Source organism: Acanthochromis polyacanthus, chromosome 9 (assembly GCF_021347895.1).
Source record: "Acanthochromis polyacanthus isolate Apoly-LR-REF ecotype Palm Island chromosome 9, KAUST_Apoly_ChrSc, whole genome shotgun sequence".
Taxonomy (NCBI): domain Eukaryota; kingdom Metazoa; phylum Chordata; class Actinopteri; family Pomacentridae; genus Acanthochromis; species Acanthochromis polyacanthus.
Genome location: NC_067121.1, coordinates 3,022,803 through 3,037,949, shown reverse-complemented (window position 1 = coordinate 3,037,949; position 15,147 = coordinate 3,022,803). Strand labels below are relative to the sequence as shown.

Here is a 15,147-nt window from a genome sequence, read left to right as displayed (position 1 = left end):
GTAGAGTAGACCTACCGACACCTGGAGAAAGTTCTAGAGTAGACCTACCGACAACTGGAGAAAGTTCTAGAGCAGACCTACGGACACCTGGAGAAAGTTCGAGAGTAGACCTACCGACAACTGGAGAAAGTTCTTGAGTAGACCTACCGACACCTGGAGAAAGTTCTAGAGCAGATCTACCGACACCTGGAGAAAGTTCTAGAATAGACCCACCGACAACTGGAGAAAGTTCTAGAGCTGACCTACCGACAACTGGAGAAAGTTCTAGAGCAGACCTACTGACACCTGGAGAAAGTTCTAGAGCAGACCTACCGACAACTGGAGAAAGTTCTTGAGTATACCTACCCACAACTTAGTAGGTCTACTCTAGAGCTTTTTCCAGGGGACATTCTCATCTATGGACTTCAAGGACCTGGAGCTCAGCTGACTCTGAGGTGCTTTGTTCGGATTTGGTTGATTTTCTTCGGGTTGAAGGTGGAACATCAGAATCCTTCCTGGTGAAACAACAAACTACTGTCTTCACTGACTGACTGGTTCCTACTTGAAGCTCAAACCAAACATCTATTGTCTTGAAACTCCACAGTGTGTTGACTTTGAATGTTTGCATTTCCTCAATTCTTCCTTCGAAGGTTTAAAACTCTGGATGTTTCCGTGAGTCTCGGAGGGATCAGAACATCTCCTGCAGGACTCTGACTGGTTGTGTTTCTTATCTGCAGGAGTTCCCGTCAGCAGCAGAGTTTCAGCCAAAATCCAGCAGCTGGTCAACACCCTGAAGAGACCCAAGAGGCCACCGCTCAGGGAGTTCTTCGTGGATGACTTCGAGGAGCTTCTGGAGGGTAACAGCTTCACTCTTACTCTGAAAGTGTAATGTTACAAGTTTATTTATTTATAATTAAGGTTATTGTTGCTTTTGTCAATTCATTTTCAGGTTATTGATGGTTATGTGTGTTAATATCCAGGTTATTGAACCTTATTTAAAGGTAAAACATTCATTGCCTCCCTGGTGTGGTTCTACCGCCTGATGGACACCAGTGGACCTCACTGGTTCAGAATAAGAACATTTCTGTTGTCTTTCAGTCCAGCAGCCAGACCCCAACCTACCCAAGGCTGAAGGTGCCCAGATGGTGGCACTGCAAGGAGAGCAGTTGGGTGTGGTCACCAACTGGCCTCCATCCCTGGAGGCGGCGCTGCAGCGGTGGGGAACCATCTCCCCAAAGGCTCCCTGCCTCAGCACCATGGATACCAACGGAAAACCACTCTATGTCCTCACATACGGTAGGAGATGATGAAGATGATGATGATGATGATGATGATAGTGATGATGATGATGATGATGATGATGATGATGATGATGATGATGATAATGATGGTGATGATGATGGTCTCCAGCAGCGTTCAGGCATCCAATCAGATGGTGAGCTGTTTCTGTAGCTGCTGTCTGACTGGGTGTTTCCTCAGAGAGTCAGTGATGCAGAATTTCTCCTGAAGCTGAACCCTGGAATCCCATTATTGATCAGCTGATTATGGATCAGCTGATTATTGATGAGGACACGGAGGTTTCTGCTCACAGATTTCTCTTTCTCTGTTTGGTTTGATGTGTTTCTCAGGCTGCTCTGCTGTTGATTATTCACTTTCTGGATCAATCAATCGATCAATCGATCAGCTGTTGGTTCTAAAATGTGGATCAGAATTTCATCAGATGTCTGGTTTAGTCCAGTGAGCTTCAGTTTACTGTCATAGAGGAAATAAAACAGAGAATATTCACGTTTAACGAGCTGAAGACAGAGAATTTAAATAAATAATGACTCAAACTGATCATCGGTTATCAGAACAGTTCACATTTATTCATTAGTTTTTTACAGCTATATTCAGTTTACAGAGATATGAAAACACAAAAAGCTTAAAACGTTCTGCTTTTAGATGTTCTTTTTTCTGAACTGACTGTTTTAGCTGCAGGTTCAGTTTCCATGAATCGACTGAAAACAGAAACTGAGTTCAGAGTGAAGCTGAAACCTTCTGACGTCTGCAGTGAAGGTCAACGAGGGGTTGAATTAAAACAGAAGAGTTTAAACCTGGTTGGTTTCTCTGTTGTTGGACTCATTGAACTCAGCAGCAGAAGGTTTCCGGCTCACGGTGGTTTTAAAACGTGTGAGGTGTTTCCTGTGTCCGCCTGTATCTCTGGTGTTACCTGAGAGTGAAGACGTGTTTTTTATGTTTGAGGTGTTTCTTTCTTGGTTCCACCTGTATCTCTGGTGTTACCTCAGACTAAAGGTGTGTTTCCGTCTCCAGGTAAACTCTGGTCCCGTAGTGTGAAGGTGGCCTTCAACCTGCTGCACAAACTGGGAACCAAACAGGAGCCGCTGGTCCGACCTGGAGACCGGGTCAGTTCCACTTCATTATGAGACAGGATTAGAAATATTCAGTTATTCTGCTACATTTACTGCAAATTATTCAGTTAGTCCTCTATACTTCAGAGATTCATCTGTGTTTACTGCAGGTTTATGAAGATACTCTCCTATATTTGACATATTTCTGTATATTTCAGTTATTCCCATATACTTTCTGCAGGTTATTAAGATATTCCTGTATATTCCAGATATTCTTCTGTATTTCGGTCTTTCCTCTGTATCACATTTGACTCTGGCATTAAATCCATCCCATAATGTGGTTCTGCCTGCAGGTGGCGCTGGTGTTCCCTAACAACGACCCGGCAGCCTTCATGACAGCGTTCTACGGCTGCCTGCTGGCTGAGGTGGTTCCGGTTCCCATAGAGGTTCCTCTCACCAGGAAGGTAAATCCATGAGAACCGGTCCAGCAGGAGAACTTAGAAACTGTAGAGGAAGATGGAATAAAGTTTTTAAAGACCCGAAATCCAACAAGATTAGTTTGAAACCAAATTAATGCAGAAAAATCTTCATCCTTTCATCATAAGCCATGAACATTTATAAAGATATCTGTGATACTGTAGTTTCATATATCGAGTATTTGCTCTATGATCTTCAGCTTTTTCTCCTTTCTCTAGTTTCGTGTCTCATTTTTATCACTTTGTGTCATTTTGTGTCTGTTTGTTTTCATTTTGTGTTTTGTTTTTGTCATTTTGTGTCTCATTTTTGTCGTTTCATGTCTGTTTTTTGTCATTTTTGTTTCGTTTTTGTCGTTTTGTGTCTGTTTGTTGTCGTGTTTTTGTCGTTTTGTGTCTGTTTTTTGTTGTTCTGTGTCTGTTGTCATTTATGTCTGGTTTTTGTCATTTTGTGTCTCATTTTTGTCGTTTCATGTCTGTTTTTTGTCATTTTTGTTTCGTTTTTGTTGTTTTGTGTCTCATTTTTGTCGTTTCATGTCTGTTTTTTGTCATTTATGTCTTGTTTTTGTTGTTTTGTGTCTCATTTTTGTCGTTTCATGTCTGTTTTTTGTCATTTTTGTTTCGTTTTTGTCATTTTGTGTCTCATTTTTGTCGTTTCATGTCTGTTTTTTGTCATTTATGTCTTGTTTTTGTTGTTTTGTGTCTCATTTTTGTCGTTTCATGTCTGTTTTTTGTCATTTTTGTTTCGTTTTTGTCGTTTTGTGTCTCATTTTTGTCGTTTCATGTCTGTTTTTTGTCATTTTTGTTTCGTTTTTGTCATTTTGTGTCTCATTTTTGTCGTTTCATGTCTGTTTTTTGTCATTTATGTCTTGTTTTTGTTGTTTTGTGTCTCATTTTTGTCGTTTCATGTCTGTTTTTTGTCATTTTTGTTTCGTTTTTGTTGTTTTGTGTCTCATTTTTGTCGTTTCATGTCTGTTTTTTGTCATTTATGTCTTGTTTTTGTTGTTTTGTGTCTCATTTTTGTCGTTTCATGTCTGTTTTTTGTCATTTTTGTTTCGTTTTTGTTGTTTTGTGTCTCATTTTTGTCGTTTCATGTCTGTTTTTTGTCATTTATGTCTTGTTTTTGTCGTTTTGTGTCTCATTTTTGTCGTTTCATGTCTGTTTTTTGTCATTTTTGTTTCGTTTTTGTCGTTTTGTGTCTCATTTTTGTCGTTTCATGTCTGTTTTTTGTCATTTTTGTTTCGTTTTTGTCATTTTGTGTCTCATTTTTGTCGTTTCATGTCTGTTTTTTGTCATTTATGTCTTGTTTTTGTTGTTTTGTGTCTCATTTTTGTCGTTTCATGTCTGTTTTTTGTCATTTTTGTTTCGTTTTTGTCATTTTGTGTCTCATTTTTGTCGTTTCATGTCTGTTTTTTGTCATTTTTGTTTCGTTTTTGTCGTTTTGTGTCTCATTTTTGTCGTTTCATGTCTGTTTTTGTCATTTTTGTTTCGTTTTTGTTGTTTTGTGTCTCATTTTTGTCGTTTCATGTCTGTTTTTTGTCATTTATGTCTTGTTTTTGTTGTTTTGTGTCTCATTTTTGTCGTTTCATGTCTGTTTTTTGTCATTTTTGTTTCGTTTTTGTTGTTTTGTGTCTCATTTTTGTCGTTTCATGTCTGTTTTTTGTCATTTATGTCTTGTTTTTGTTGTTTTGTGTCTCATTTTTGTCGTTTCATGTCTGTTTTTTGTCATTTTTGTTTCGTTTTTGTCGTTTTGTGTCTCATTTTTGTCGTTTCATGTCTGTTTTTTGTCATTTTTGTTTCGTTTTTGTCATTTTGTGTCTCATTTTTGTCGTTTCATGTCTGTTTTTTGTCATTTATGTCTTGTTTTTGTTGTTTTGTGTCTCATTTTTGTCGTTTCATGTCTGTTTTTTGTCATTTTTGTTTCGTTTTTGTTGTTTTGTGTCTCATTTTTGTCGTTTCATGTCTGTTTTTTGTCATTTATGTCTTGTTTTTGTTGTTTTGTGTCTCATTTTTGTCGTTTCATGTCTGTTTTTTGTCATTTATGTCTTGTTTTTGTCGTTTTGTGTCTCATTTTTGTCGTTTCATGTCTGTTTTTTGTCATTTTTGTTTCGTTTTTGTCGTTTTGTGTCTCATTTTTGTCGTTTCATGTCTGTTTTTTGTCATTTTTGTTTCGTTTTTGTCATTTTGTGTCTCATTTTTGTCGTTTCATGTCTGTTTTTTGTCATTTTTGTTTCGTTTTTGTCGTTTTGTGTCTCATTTTTGTCGTTTCATGTCTGTTTTTTGTCATTTATGTCTTGTTTTTGTTGTTTTGTGTCTCATTTTTGTCGTTTCATGTCTGTTTTTTGTCATTTATGTCTTGTTTTTGTTGTTTTGTGTCTCATTTTTGTCGTTTCATGTCTGTTTTTTGTCATTTTTGTTTCGTTTTTGTTGTTTTGTGTCTCATTTTTGTCGTTTCATGTCTGTTTTTTGTCATTTATGTCTTGTTTTTGTTGTTTTGTGTCTCATTTTTGTCGTTTCATGTCTGTTTTTTGTCATTTATGTCTTGTTTTTGTCGTTTTGTGTCTCATTTTTGTCGTTTCATGTCTGTTTTTTGTCATTTTTGTTTCGTTTTTGTCGTTTTGTGTCTCATTTTTGTCGTTTCATGTCTGTTTTTTGTCATTTTTGTTTCGTTTTTGTCATTTTGTGTCTCATTTTTGTCGTTTCATGTCTGTTTTTTGTCATTTTTGTTTCGTTTTTGTCGTTTTGTGTCTCATTTTTGTCGTTTCATGTCTGTTTTTTGTCATTTATGTCTTGTTTTGTTGTTTTGTGTCTCATTTTTGTCGTTTCATGTCTGTTTTTTGTCATTTATGTCTTGTTTTTGTTGTTTTGTGTCTCATTTTTGTCGTTTCATGTCTGTTTTTTGTCATTTTTGTTTCGTTTTTGTCGTTTTGTGTCTGTTTGTTGTCGTGTTTTTGTCGTTTTGTGTCTGTTTTTTGTTGTTCTGTGTCTGTTGTCATTTATGTCTGGTTTTTGTCATTTTGTGTCTCATTTTTGTCGTTTCATGTCTGTTTTTTGTCATTTTTGTTTCGTTTTTGTCGTTTTGTGTCTCATTTTTGTCGTTTCATGTCTGTTTTTTGTCATTTATGTCTTGTTTTTGTTGTTTTGTGTCTCATTTTTGTCGTTTCATGTCTGTTTTTTGTCATTTTTGTTTCGTTTTTGTTGTTTTGTGTCTCATTTTTGTCGTTTCATGTCTGTTTTTTGTCATTTTTGTTTCGTTTTTGTCATTTTGTGTCTCATTTTTGTCGTTTCATGTCTGTTTTTTGTCATTTATGTCTTGTTTTTGTTGTTTTGTGTCTCATTTTTGTCGTTTCATGTCTGTTTTTTGTCATTTTTGTTTCGTTTTTGTCGTTTTGTGTCTCATTTTTGTCGTTTCATGTCTGTTTTTTGTCATTTTTGTTTCGTTTTTGTCATTTTGTGTCTCATTTTTGTCGTTTCATGTCTGTTTTTTGTCATTTATGTCTTGTTTTTGTTGTTTTGTGTCTCATTTTTGTCGTTTCATGTCTGTTTTTTGTCATTTTTGTTTCGTTTTTGTTGTTTTGTGTCTCATTTTTGTCGTTTCATGTCTGTTTTTTGTCATTTATGTCTTGTTTTTGTTGTTTTGTGTCTCATTTTTGTCGTTTCATGTCTGTTTTTTGTCATTTTTGTTTCGTTTTTGTTGTTTTGTGTCTCATTTTTGTCGTTTCATGTCTGTTTTTTGTCATTTATGTCTTGTTTTTGTCGTTTTGTGTCTCATTTTTGTCGTTTCATGTCTGTTTTTTGTCATTTTTGTTTCGTTTTTGTCGTTTTGTGTCTCATTTTTGTCGTTTCATGTCTGTTTTTTGTCATTTTTGTTTCGTTTTTGTCATTTTGTGTCTCATTTTTGTCGTTTCATGTCTGTTTTTTGTCATTTATGTCTTGTTTTTGTTGTTTTGTGTCTCATTTTTGTCGTTTCATGTCTGTTTTTTGTCATTTTTGTTTCGTTTTTGTCATTTTGTGTCTCATTTTTGTCGTTTCATGTCTGTTTTTTGTCATTTTTGTTTCGTTTTTGTCGTTTTGTGTCTCATTTTTGTCGTTTCATGTCTGTTTTTTGTCATTTATGTCTTATTTTTTTCATTTTGTGTCTCATTTTTGTCATTTTGTGTCTCATTTTTGTTGTTTTGTGTCTGTTTGTTGTAGTGTTTTTGTCGTTTTGTGTCTGTTTGTTGTTGTTCTGTGTCTGTTGTCATTTATGTCTGCTTTTTGTCTTTTCTTTCCTGCAGGACGCCGGCAGCCAGCAGATCGGCTTCCTGCTGGGCAGCTGTGGAGTGACGGTGGCTCTGACCAGCGACGTTTGCCACAAAGGACTTCCCAAGAGCCCCACCGGAGAGATCCCACAGTTCAAAGGTCCAGAAAAGTCCGACAGCCGTCAGAACCGGTGGCTCCTCTTTCCTCTGTGGTCATTATGGGATGTGTGCTTTGTGTCCAGGCTGGCCCAAAGTGCTGTGGTTCGTCACCGAGTCCAAACATCTGTCCAAACCGCCCCGAGACTGGTTCCCTCACATCAAGGACGCCAACCAGGACACGGCCTACATCGAGGTAAAGTTCTGGTTCTGACAGCAGCCAGTCAGCTCTCATGGACTCTCAGACAGAACCAGACTTCATCAATCGATCAATCGATCAGTACTTGAGGCTTCAGGACCACTGCATGATGTTTCTAGTCCAGCAGCTGAAATAGTTTCAGAAAGACAAACAGAAGGTTTTATTCCAACCAGAAAAGAAACGTCACTTCAACCTTCATTTAATGTTTAATTACAGAAAAGAATTTCAATTCTGAATCTTTGTGCAAAATGATTAAAAACTCTCCATCAGGACCTTAAATCTGTCCAGGATGATTAAAAACTTCCCTCACCGTTAAAAATGTCAAAAATGATTCAGTTGAAATGACAGAATAATGATCAAGAAGGATTTTAAAATGTGTCCAGAGTGACTTAAATGTGTTTTAATAAGTTAAATATGAGCAAACTTACAGAGTAAAACATTAATTAATATTGAATTATGGATATGAATAAAACATGAAATCCTGTTTACTGTCAGATATTATTCCATTATTTTTGACCCCTGTGTGTTATTCTATATAATTATATTAATGTTTGTTCTTGTATGTTTTCCTGTACATTATTATATTCATGTATGCATATTTATTAATGGATATTATATATTAATATTTATTTCTGTATATTTCAGTCTAGAATATGAATAATTCAGGGATGTGATTTTTCTGCGAATTCACGGAATTCCGCTTTTTTTCAGGGATGGGAATTTACCGCGGATCCGCCGATTTCATAAGTTTGAACACTTTATTGTCGCTGATACTCCCGCGCGATGGTAACGACGTTAACGATAGCTTGTTAACAACGATTGTAAACGGCCCAGCGATTGGAAGTCGCTGCGCCGCCGCCCCCCCAACAACTTTCTGCTAGAATCAGAACTTGCTGATCCCATCCCTAATAATTATAATATCTTTATTCCTGTATATTTCTATATATTATGCTATTAATATTTCTTCCTGTATATTATTAGAATACCATTTATTCTGGTATATTATTCTGTTAATATTCATATTTGAAGAGTTCATTTGCAAAAACAGGCAACTCCATTTTCAGAAAACTTTTTTTTGTTTACTTTCTGAAAATTTATCAAAACGGAGTTATCTGTTTTTGCAAACGAACTCTTCATTTCTTCCTGTGTATTCCAGTATAAGACGTGTAAAGACGGCAGCGTGCTCGGCGTGGCGGTGACCAGGGTCTCCATGTTGACTCACTGTCAGGCCTTAACTCAGACCTGCTCGTACTCAGAAGGTAAAATCTGATCAATCCTTATCGATCTGATCAATCTGCTCTGAAATGACGGCGTTTCTGTTCAAACTTCTTCTTCCTGCTGCAGCTGAGACCGTGGTGAACGTTCTGGACTTCAAGAAGGACGTGGGGCTGTGGCACGCCGTCCAGACGGTAAGAAACAAATAAAACCAGAAAATCATCCTGGATCAGACATTTACCCTGCAGTATTTAAAGTTAAATCAATAAAATCATCCTGGAGCTGGAGCTCAATAATAAAATCACCACAAAGTTAACTAAACTCTGTGGAATCATTTCACAGATACTTGCAGGTATTTTATGATTTTTACTGTTTTTCAGTTGTTGAATGCTGCAGGATTTATTTTTGCTGGCATCCGGCTGTCAGGCTGTTTTTTTTAATGTAATTTGTGTATTTAATTTGCATTTCGCTGCATTTATTCTTTAAGAAAAATACGCTTTGGATCTGGAATATTTTCTGCATAAAATCTAAACTGTAAAATATTTTTAAAAACACCAAAACTGTAAACGATGCCCAAATTAGAAATACTATCCTGTAATTATATACTGTATTTAAATCAGCTGAAAATGGAAGTATTTTACAGATTCTTTCCTTATTAATAATAATCATTTAAAACATCATTTTTGTAGCTCTAAGCATTACAGTATTACTAGTGTTATTACAGTATTTTTTCCAGTATTATCACAGTATTTTTACAATATTTTTACAATATCATTACAGTGTTATTACAGTATTTTTACAATATTTTTCCAGTATCATTACAGTATCATTACAGTATTTTTACCGTGTTCCACCATGTTTCTCTCGTCCTGCTGCCAGTTTTTAAACTTTTCCATTTTTTTGTAGTAATTCTGATAAATTGTACAGTTTGTGTGGTAAAAGCTGCGTTTGTGTGTTTGTGTGTCAGAGTGTGATGAACATGATGCACGTCGTCAGCATCCCCTACGCCCTGATGAAGGTCAACCCTCTGTCCTGGATCCAGAAGGTCTGCCAGTACAAAGGTACCTGAACCTGAACCTGAAGCGGGTCGCCCTGATCTCGAACTGTTCTACCAGACCCATAACCGCTGTGTTTGCTGTGTCTGCAGCTAAGGTGGCCTGTGTGAAGTCTCGGGACATGCACTGGGCTCTGGTGGCCCATCGGGACCAGCGAGACGTCAACCTGAGCTCCCTGAGGATGCTGCTGGTGGCCGACGGATCCAACCCCTGTAAGGAAGTAGAGATTTTAGAACAAATGCCAGATTAGTCCAGGAAAACACAGCCAGAACCTCTTCAGAACCAGCTGGTTCTGTATCTACAGTAACTTTATTTAATAGAGCAAAGTTCTGCCTTCATACTGTAAATATTTCCAGTTAGACTTAGGCAGACTTTATTAATCCCGAGAGGGAGAATTTGTTGTTACACAGAGGTACTCAAAGCTGGCTATAAAAAATGAACGTAAACCAGATTTAGTCTATAGGTTGTGACACCTGGATGGATGAAGAATTAATCTAGTCCATCCATCCATCCATCCATCCATCCATCCATCCATCCATCCATCCATCCATCTTCTTCCTCCTATCTGGGGTCGGGTTGTGGAGGCAGCAGATGAAGCAGATCATTCCCGATGTCTCTCCCTCTAGCAACGGTTTCCAGCTGTTCCTGGGGGATCCTGAGACATTCCCAGGCCAGATGAGATACATAATCCCTCCAGTGAGTTCTGGGTCTACCCCGGGGTCTCCTCCCAGGCGGACGGGTTTGGAAGACCAGGGACAGCCCTGGATGAGTCCAACACCCACTGGAAACGAGTCTGACTTTGTGCTGAGTATGAGGGCACAGCTCTCACTTTGGTTGTTCAGGGATCGAATGTCTCGTATCATAGAGCCCGGTACCCCATACTCCCTCACTACCCCGATAGAGCCCCTCGGGGGACACTCATAGGCCTTCTCCAGATCCACAATGCACATGTGGACTGGCAGGTCCAACTCCCATGACCCCCTCAGCAGCTCCACAAGAGTAAAGATCCTGTCCACTGTTCCATGGCCGGGACGGAATCCACATTGCTCCTCCTGAATCCGAGGTTCGACGATCGGTCGGAGCCTCCCTTACAGCACCCTAGAGTAAACTTTCCTGGGGAGGCTGAGAAGTGTGATACCCCGGTAGTTGGAGCACACTCTCTGGTCCCCCTTCTTGAAAATGGGAACCACCACCCCGGTCTGCCACTCCACAGGTACCGTACCTGACGTCCACATGACATTGTAGAGGCGTGTCAGTCAAGGCAGTCCAACAATGTCTAGAGCCTTCAGCATCTCAGGGAGGATCTCATCCACACCTGGTGCCACCGAGGAGCTTCTTAACCACCTCGGCGACCTCTGCCACGGATATGGATGAAGATCCCCCGAGTCTTCGGGCTCTGCCTCCTACATGGAGGATGTGTTTACTTTATTCAGAAGTTCCTCGGAGTTCTCTTTCCAACGACCGACAATGTCCCCAGTACTGGTCAATAGTTCTGAACCCTGCCTGCTCTTCCTGAGGCATCGAACGGTTTTCCAGAACTTTCTTGAGGCCAACCGAAAGTCCTTCTCCATAGCCTCTCTGAGCTCTTCGCACACCTGAATTTTTGCTTCCATGACTGCTGCAGCCCTTTAGACTGACCGGTTCCTGTCAGCTGCTTCGGCAGACCCCCAAGCCAGCCAAGCTCGAAAGGCCTCCTTCTTCAGCCTGACGGTTTTTGGGTTACCACCATGACAGGCACCAGTGACCTTCTGGCCACAGCTCTTAACAGCTGCTTCAGCAATGGAGGCTTTGAACATGGACCACTCAGACTCCAGGTCCACAACCTCCCCCGGGACGCAGGAGAAACTCTTCCAGAGGTGGGGGTTGAAAACCCCATGTACATGGTCCTCCACCAGACATTCCAAGTTCATCCTCACTACATGTTTGGGTTTACCAGGTCTGTCCGGCAGTCTTCCATCGGATCAACTCACCACCAGGTGGTGATCAGTTGACAGCTCTGCTCCTCTCTTCACCCGAGTGTTCAAAACATACGGTGGCAGGTCTGATGATACGACTATGAATTCGATCATGGACCTTTGACCTAAGGTGTTCTGGTACCAGGTACACTTATGAGCAACCTTATGCTCGAACATGGTGTTTGTTATGTCCAGTCTATGACTAGCACAGAAGTCCAATAGCAAAGCACCACTTGGGTTCAGATTGCGCCGTTTCTCCCAGTCATCTCCTCCAGGTTTCTCCATTGTTGTCCATGTGAGCGTTGAAGCCCCCCAGGAGAACAATGGCGTCACCAGGCGGTACTCCTTCCAGGAACCACCCAGAGACTCCAAGAAGGTTGAATACTCTGAACTGCTGTTCAGTGCATAAGAACAAATAACAGTCAGAGTTTTCCCTGCCACGACACGTAGCCACAGAGAGGCTGGTTCTCCTGGGAGAACTCCAACAAAGCGGCACTCAGCTGGGGGCTTGTGAGTATCCCCACACCCTCCCAGTGCCTCTCACCCAGGAAAACTTCAGAAAAGGAGTGAGTCCAACCCCTCTCTTGGATTTTGGTTATAGAACCCTTGCTGTACATGGAGGTGAGCCTAACTACATCAAGCTGCTGTCGCTGATGCAGAAAAACAACCAAAATGTAACACAGAAAGAACTCATACAGACAAAAGGACCAACGTATGGAACAAAACAATCACAAAAAGATGAAAAATGATCAAACTGGGACATATAAAGACATAAAGCCAAACCAAACCAATCAGAATGAGACGCTAAACTATCCCTAAAAGACATAAAGCAACCAAAACGTAATGCCCGATGGACTTCTAAAGACATAAATGACCAACATATGGCACAAAACAACCTCAAAAAGAAGCAAAATGATGTAAATGAACTAAACTGTGATGTAAAAGGAAGTTCTACCTTCATACTGTAAATAGTTTCAGAGTTCCAGGTCCTTGAAGTCCATAGAGGTGGGTCCACATTTATCACTTTTTAATGGACTTTTCCCATCATTTCTGAGCCTCAGAACTTCATCAGTCCAGCAGATAGAATCATGACATTTAGGAGGAGAAGACATCTGAGTTCTGGTAAAAACTGACACCAGATCAGTTTAAGTCCATCCAGGTGTCTCAGTCTGAACACTGGATCTGGTTTCTGTTCAGTTTGTCTTCATTACTTGTTTAAACTGCATCAGTGTGTGTCTGTTGTGTAGTAAACAGCTGATTGTGTGTTTCAGGGTCCATCTCCTCCTGCGACGCTTTTCTCAACGTCTTCCAAACCAAAGGACTGAAACCGGAGGTGATCTGCCCGTGTGCCAGTTCACCTGAAGCCCTGACGGTGGCCGTACGCAGGTACACAACTACACAGCTACACAATACAACACAGCTACACAACTACACGATACAACACAGCTACACAATACAACACAACTGCACAACTACACAGCTACACAATACTACACAGCTGCACAATACAACACAACCACACAGCTACACAATACAACACAACCACACAGCTACACAATACAACACAACTACACAACTACACAATATAACGCAATTACACGTTATAACACAACTGCACAACAAAACTACTCTAACAGTGTAGCATCCATATGAATGATGCTAACGGTATAGCATCAATACTAATGATGCTAAGGGTATAGCATTCATATTAATCAAGCTAATGGTGTAGCATGCATACTAATGATGCTAACGGTGTAGTGTCCATATTATTGATGCTAACGGTATAGCATCCATACTAATGATGCTAACAGTGTAGCGTCCATACTAATGAAATTAATGGTGTAGCTAACACTAAAGCTGGTGTTGCCCCCTGCAGGCCGCTGGAGGATGGCAGCTCCCCACCGGGTCGAGGTGTTCTGTCCATGCAGGGTCTGAGCCTCGGTGTGATCCGGGTTGACTCGGAGGAGAAGCTATCGGTTCTGACGCTGCAGGACGTTGGATCAGTGATGCCTGGAGGTGAGACGGACACTTCCTGTTCTGGATTTAGAACTTCCTGTCGTTATATTTCTTCTTGGTTTCAGCTCGATGACACTTTAAAGATGATTTAGAAACTTTTTTGCACTTAATTGAGCTTTTCTTTGCTTCTTTCTTCTTTCTTTGTTTTTTGTTTCATCCGAACTTTTCTTAGCTCGTTTCTTCAATCGTTTCCTTTTTCTTTATGTTTTTTTCTATTATTTCTGTTCTGTTTTTGGTTTCAACACTTTGAAGACATAAAAATTAAGTCATTAAAAGCTACTATCAAATTAATCAGTTTTTATCTTCTTCAGTATAATTATTTTCTGGTTTCTTTCTTCTGTGACAGTAAACTGAACATCCTGAGGAAATTCTGATCCACATTTTAGAACCCAACAGCTGATTGATTGATCCAGAAATGAACCAACGATAAAACTACTCGTCAGCTGCAGCCCTGATGTTTGCTGAAGTTCATGTTTTGAAGCTTTCATTGTCTTTGTGTCTGCAGCTACGATGTGTACAGTGAAGCCTGAAGGCGTCCCTCAGCTCTGTAAAACTGACGAAATTGGAGAGTTGTGCGTTTGTACTGTCGCCACGGGAACCTCCTATTATGGTCTGGCCGGCATGACCAAGAACACCTTTGAGGTGAGGCTGTAGATCAGTGATCGGCAACTGGCGGCCCGCGGGCCAAAACTGGCCCGTCAGGAATAATATCTGACCCGCCAGATGATTTTGAAAATTTGATTTGGCACGGAGCCAAGCCAGTCCGTCACCGCAACACCAAACTCGCGTGGTCGGCTGCTGCCGGGCATTTCCGCGTTTGCGCTACTGGTCGGACACAATTGTACCAGCCAGATTTCACTGAGCAACAGTGTGTGCAAAACGTGTGTGTCTCGGGAGTCATTTTTAATACATTTGTGATCAGTGCACCCCCCTGCAGGTTGGCCCGCTGTTCGATTGTTTACAAACATTTTGGCCCGAAGCCACATCTACTTGCCGACCCCTGCTGTAGATGCTTTGATTTGCTATTTTGCTGTTTCGTCGACTCATGTTCCTCACCTGGTCTTTCTCTGCAGGTGTTCCCGGTCTCCACCAGCGGTTCTCCCATCACTGAGTTCCCCTTCACCAGAACCGGCCTGCTAGGCTTCATCGGACCTGCAGGCCTCATATTTGTTGCTGGGAAGATGGACGGTCTGATGGTGGTCGGAGGACGGCGGCACAACGCTGACGACATCGTTGCCACGGCGCTGGCTGTGGAGCCAATGAAGTTCGTCTACAGGGGCAGGTGAGAAACAACGTTCCTGGACTCAAAGAGACAACAATTTCCTACAAGGTAATGTCAGTAAATATAAACCATAAACCAGTGATTCCATCAGTGTTCTCCTTCCAGTCAGGATCTAGTAGATGAACCTTCAGGTCCATCATGGATCCTGTTGGTCTCCATCAGTCTGAACATCTGAACTTTCTCCTCCTTCTTCTTTATAAACTGTTAAACTCTGTCAGGTTCCTCAGG

General features: G+C 40.4%; 1 protein-coding gene across 1 annotated transcript in view; it reads left to right on the top strand.

Moving 5' to 3' along the window:
• The window catches only part of LOC110958297 (disco-interacting protein 2 homolog C), a gene marked incomplete at its 5' end in the record, with an annotated part of 74,892 nt that overhangs the window by 32,366 nt on the left and 27,379 nt on the right, over positions 1-15,147 (top strand). The window contains 14 exons of the mRNA XM_051953912.1: positions 717-836; positions 1,078-1,275; positions 2,290-2,381; positions 2,681-2,791; positions 7,078-7,201; positions 7,284-7,393; positions 8,553-8,655; positions 8,741-8,805; positions 9,579-9,672; positions 9,759-9,878; positions 12,893-13,007; positions 13,498-13,637; positions 14,143-14,279; positions 14,711-14,919. Coding sequence (XP_051809872.1) covers positions 717-836; positions 1,078-1,275; positions 2,290-2,381; positions 2,681-2,791; positions 7,078-7,201; positions 7,284-7,393; positions 8,553-8,655; positions 8,741-8,805; positions 9,579-9,672; positions 9,759-9,878; positions 12,893-13,007; positions 13,498-13,637; positions 14,143-14,279; positions 14,711-14,919 — 1,738 coding nt within the window. The remainder of the gene's footprint in view (positions 1-716; positions 837-1,077; positions 1,276-2,289; positions 2,382-2,680; positions 2,792-7,077; positions 7,202-7,283; positions 7,394-8,552; positions 8,656-8,740; positions 8,806-9,578; positions 9,673-9,758; positions 9,879-12,892; positions 13,008-13,497; positions 13,638-14,142; positions 14,280-14,710; positions 14,920-15,147) is intronic.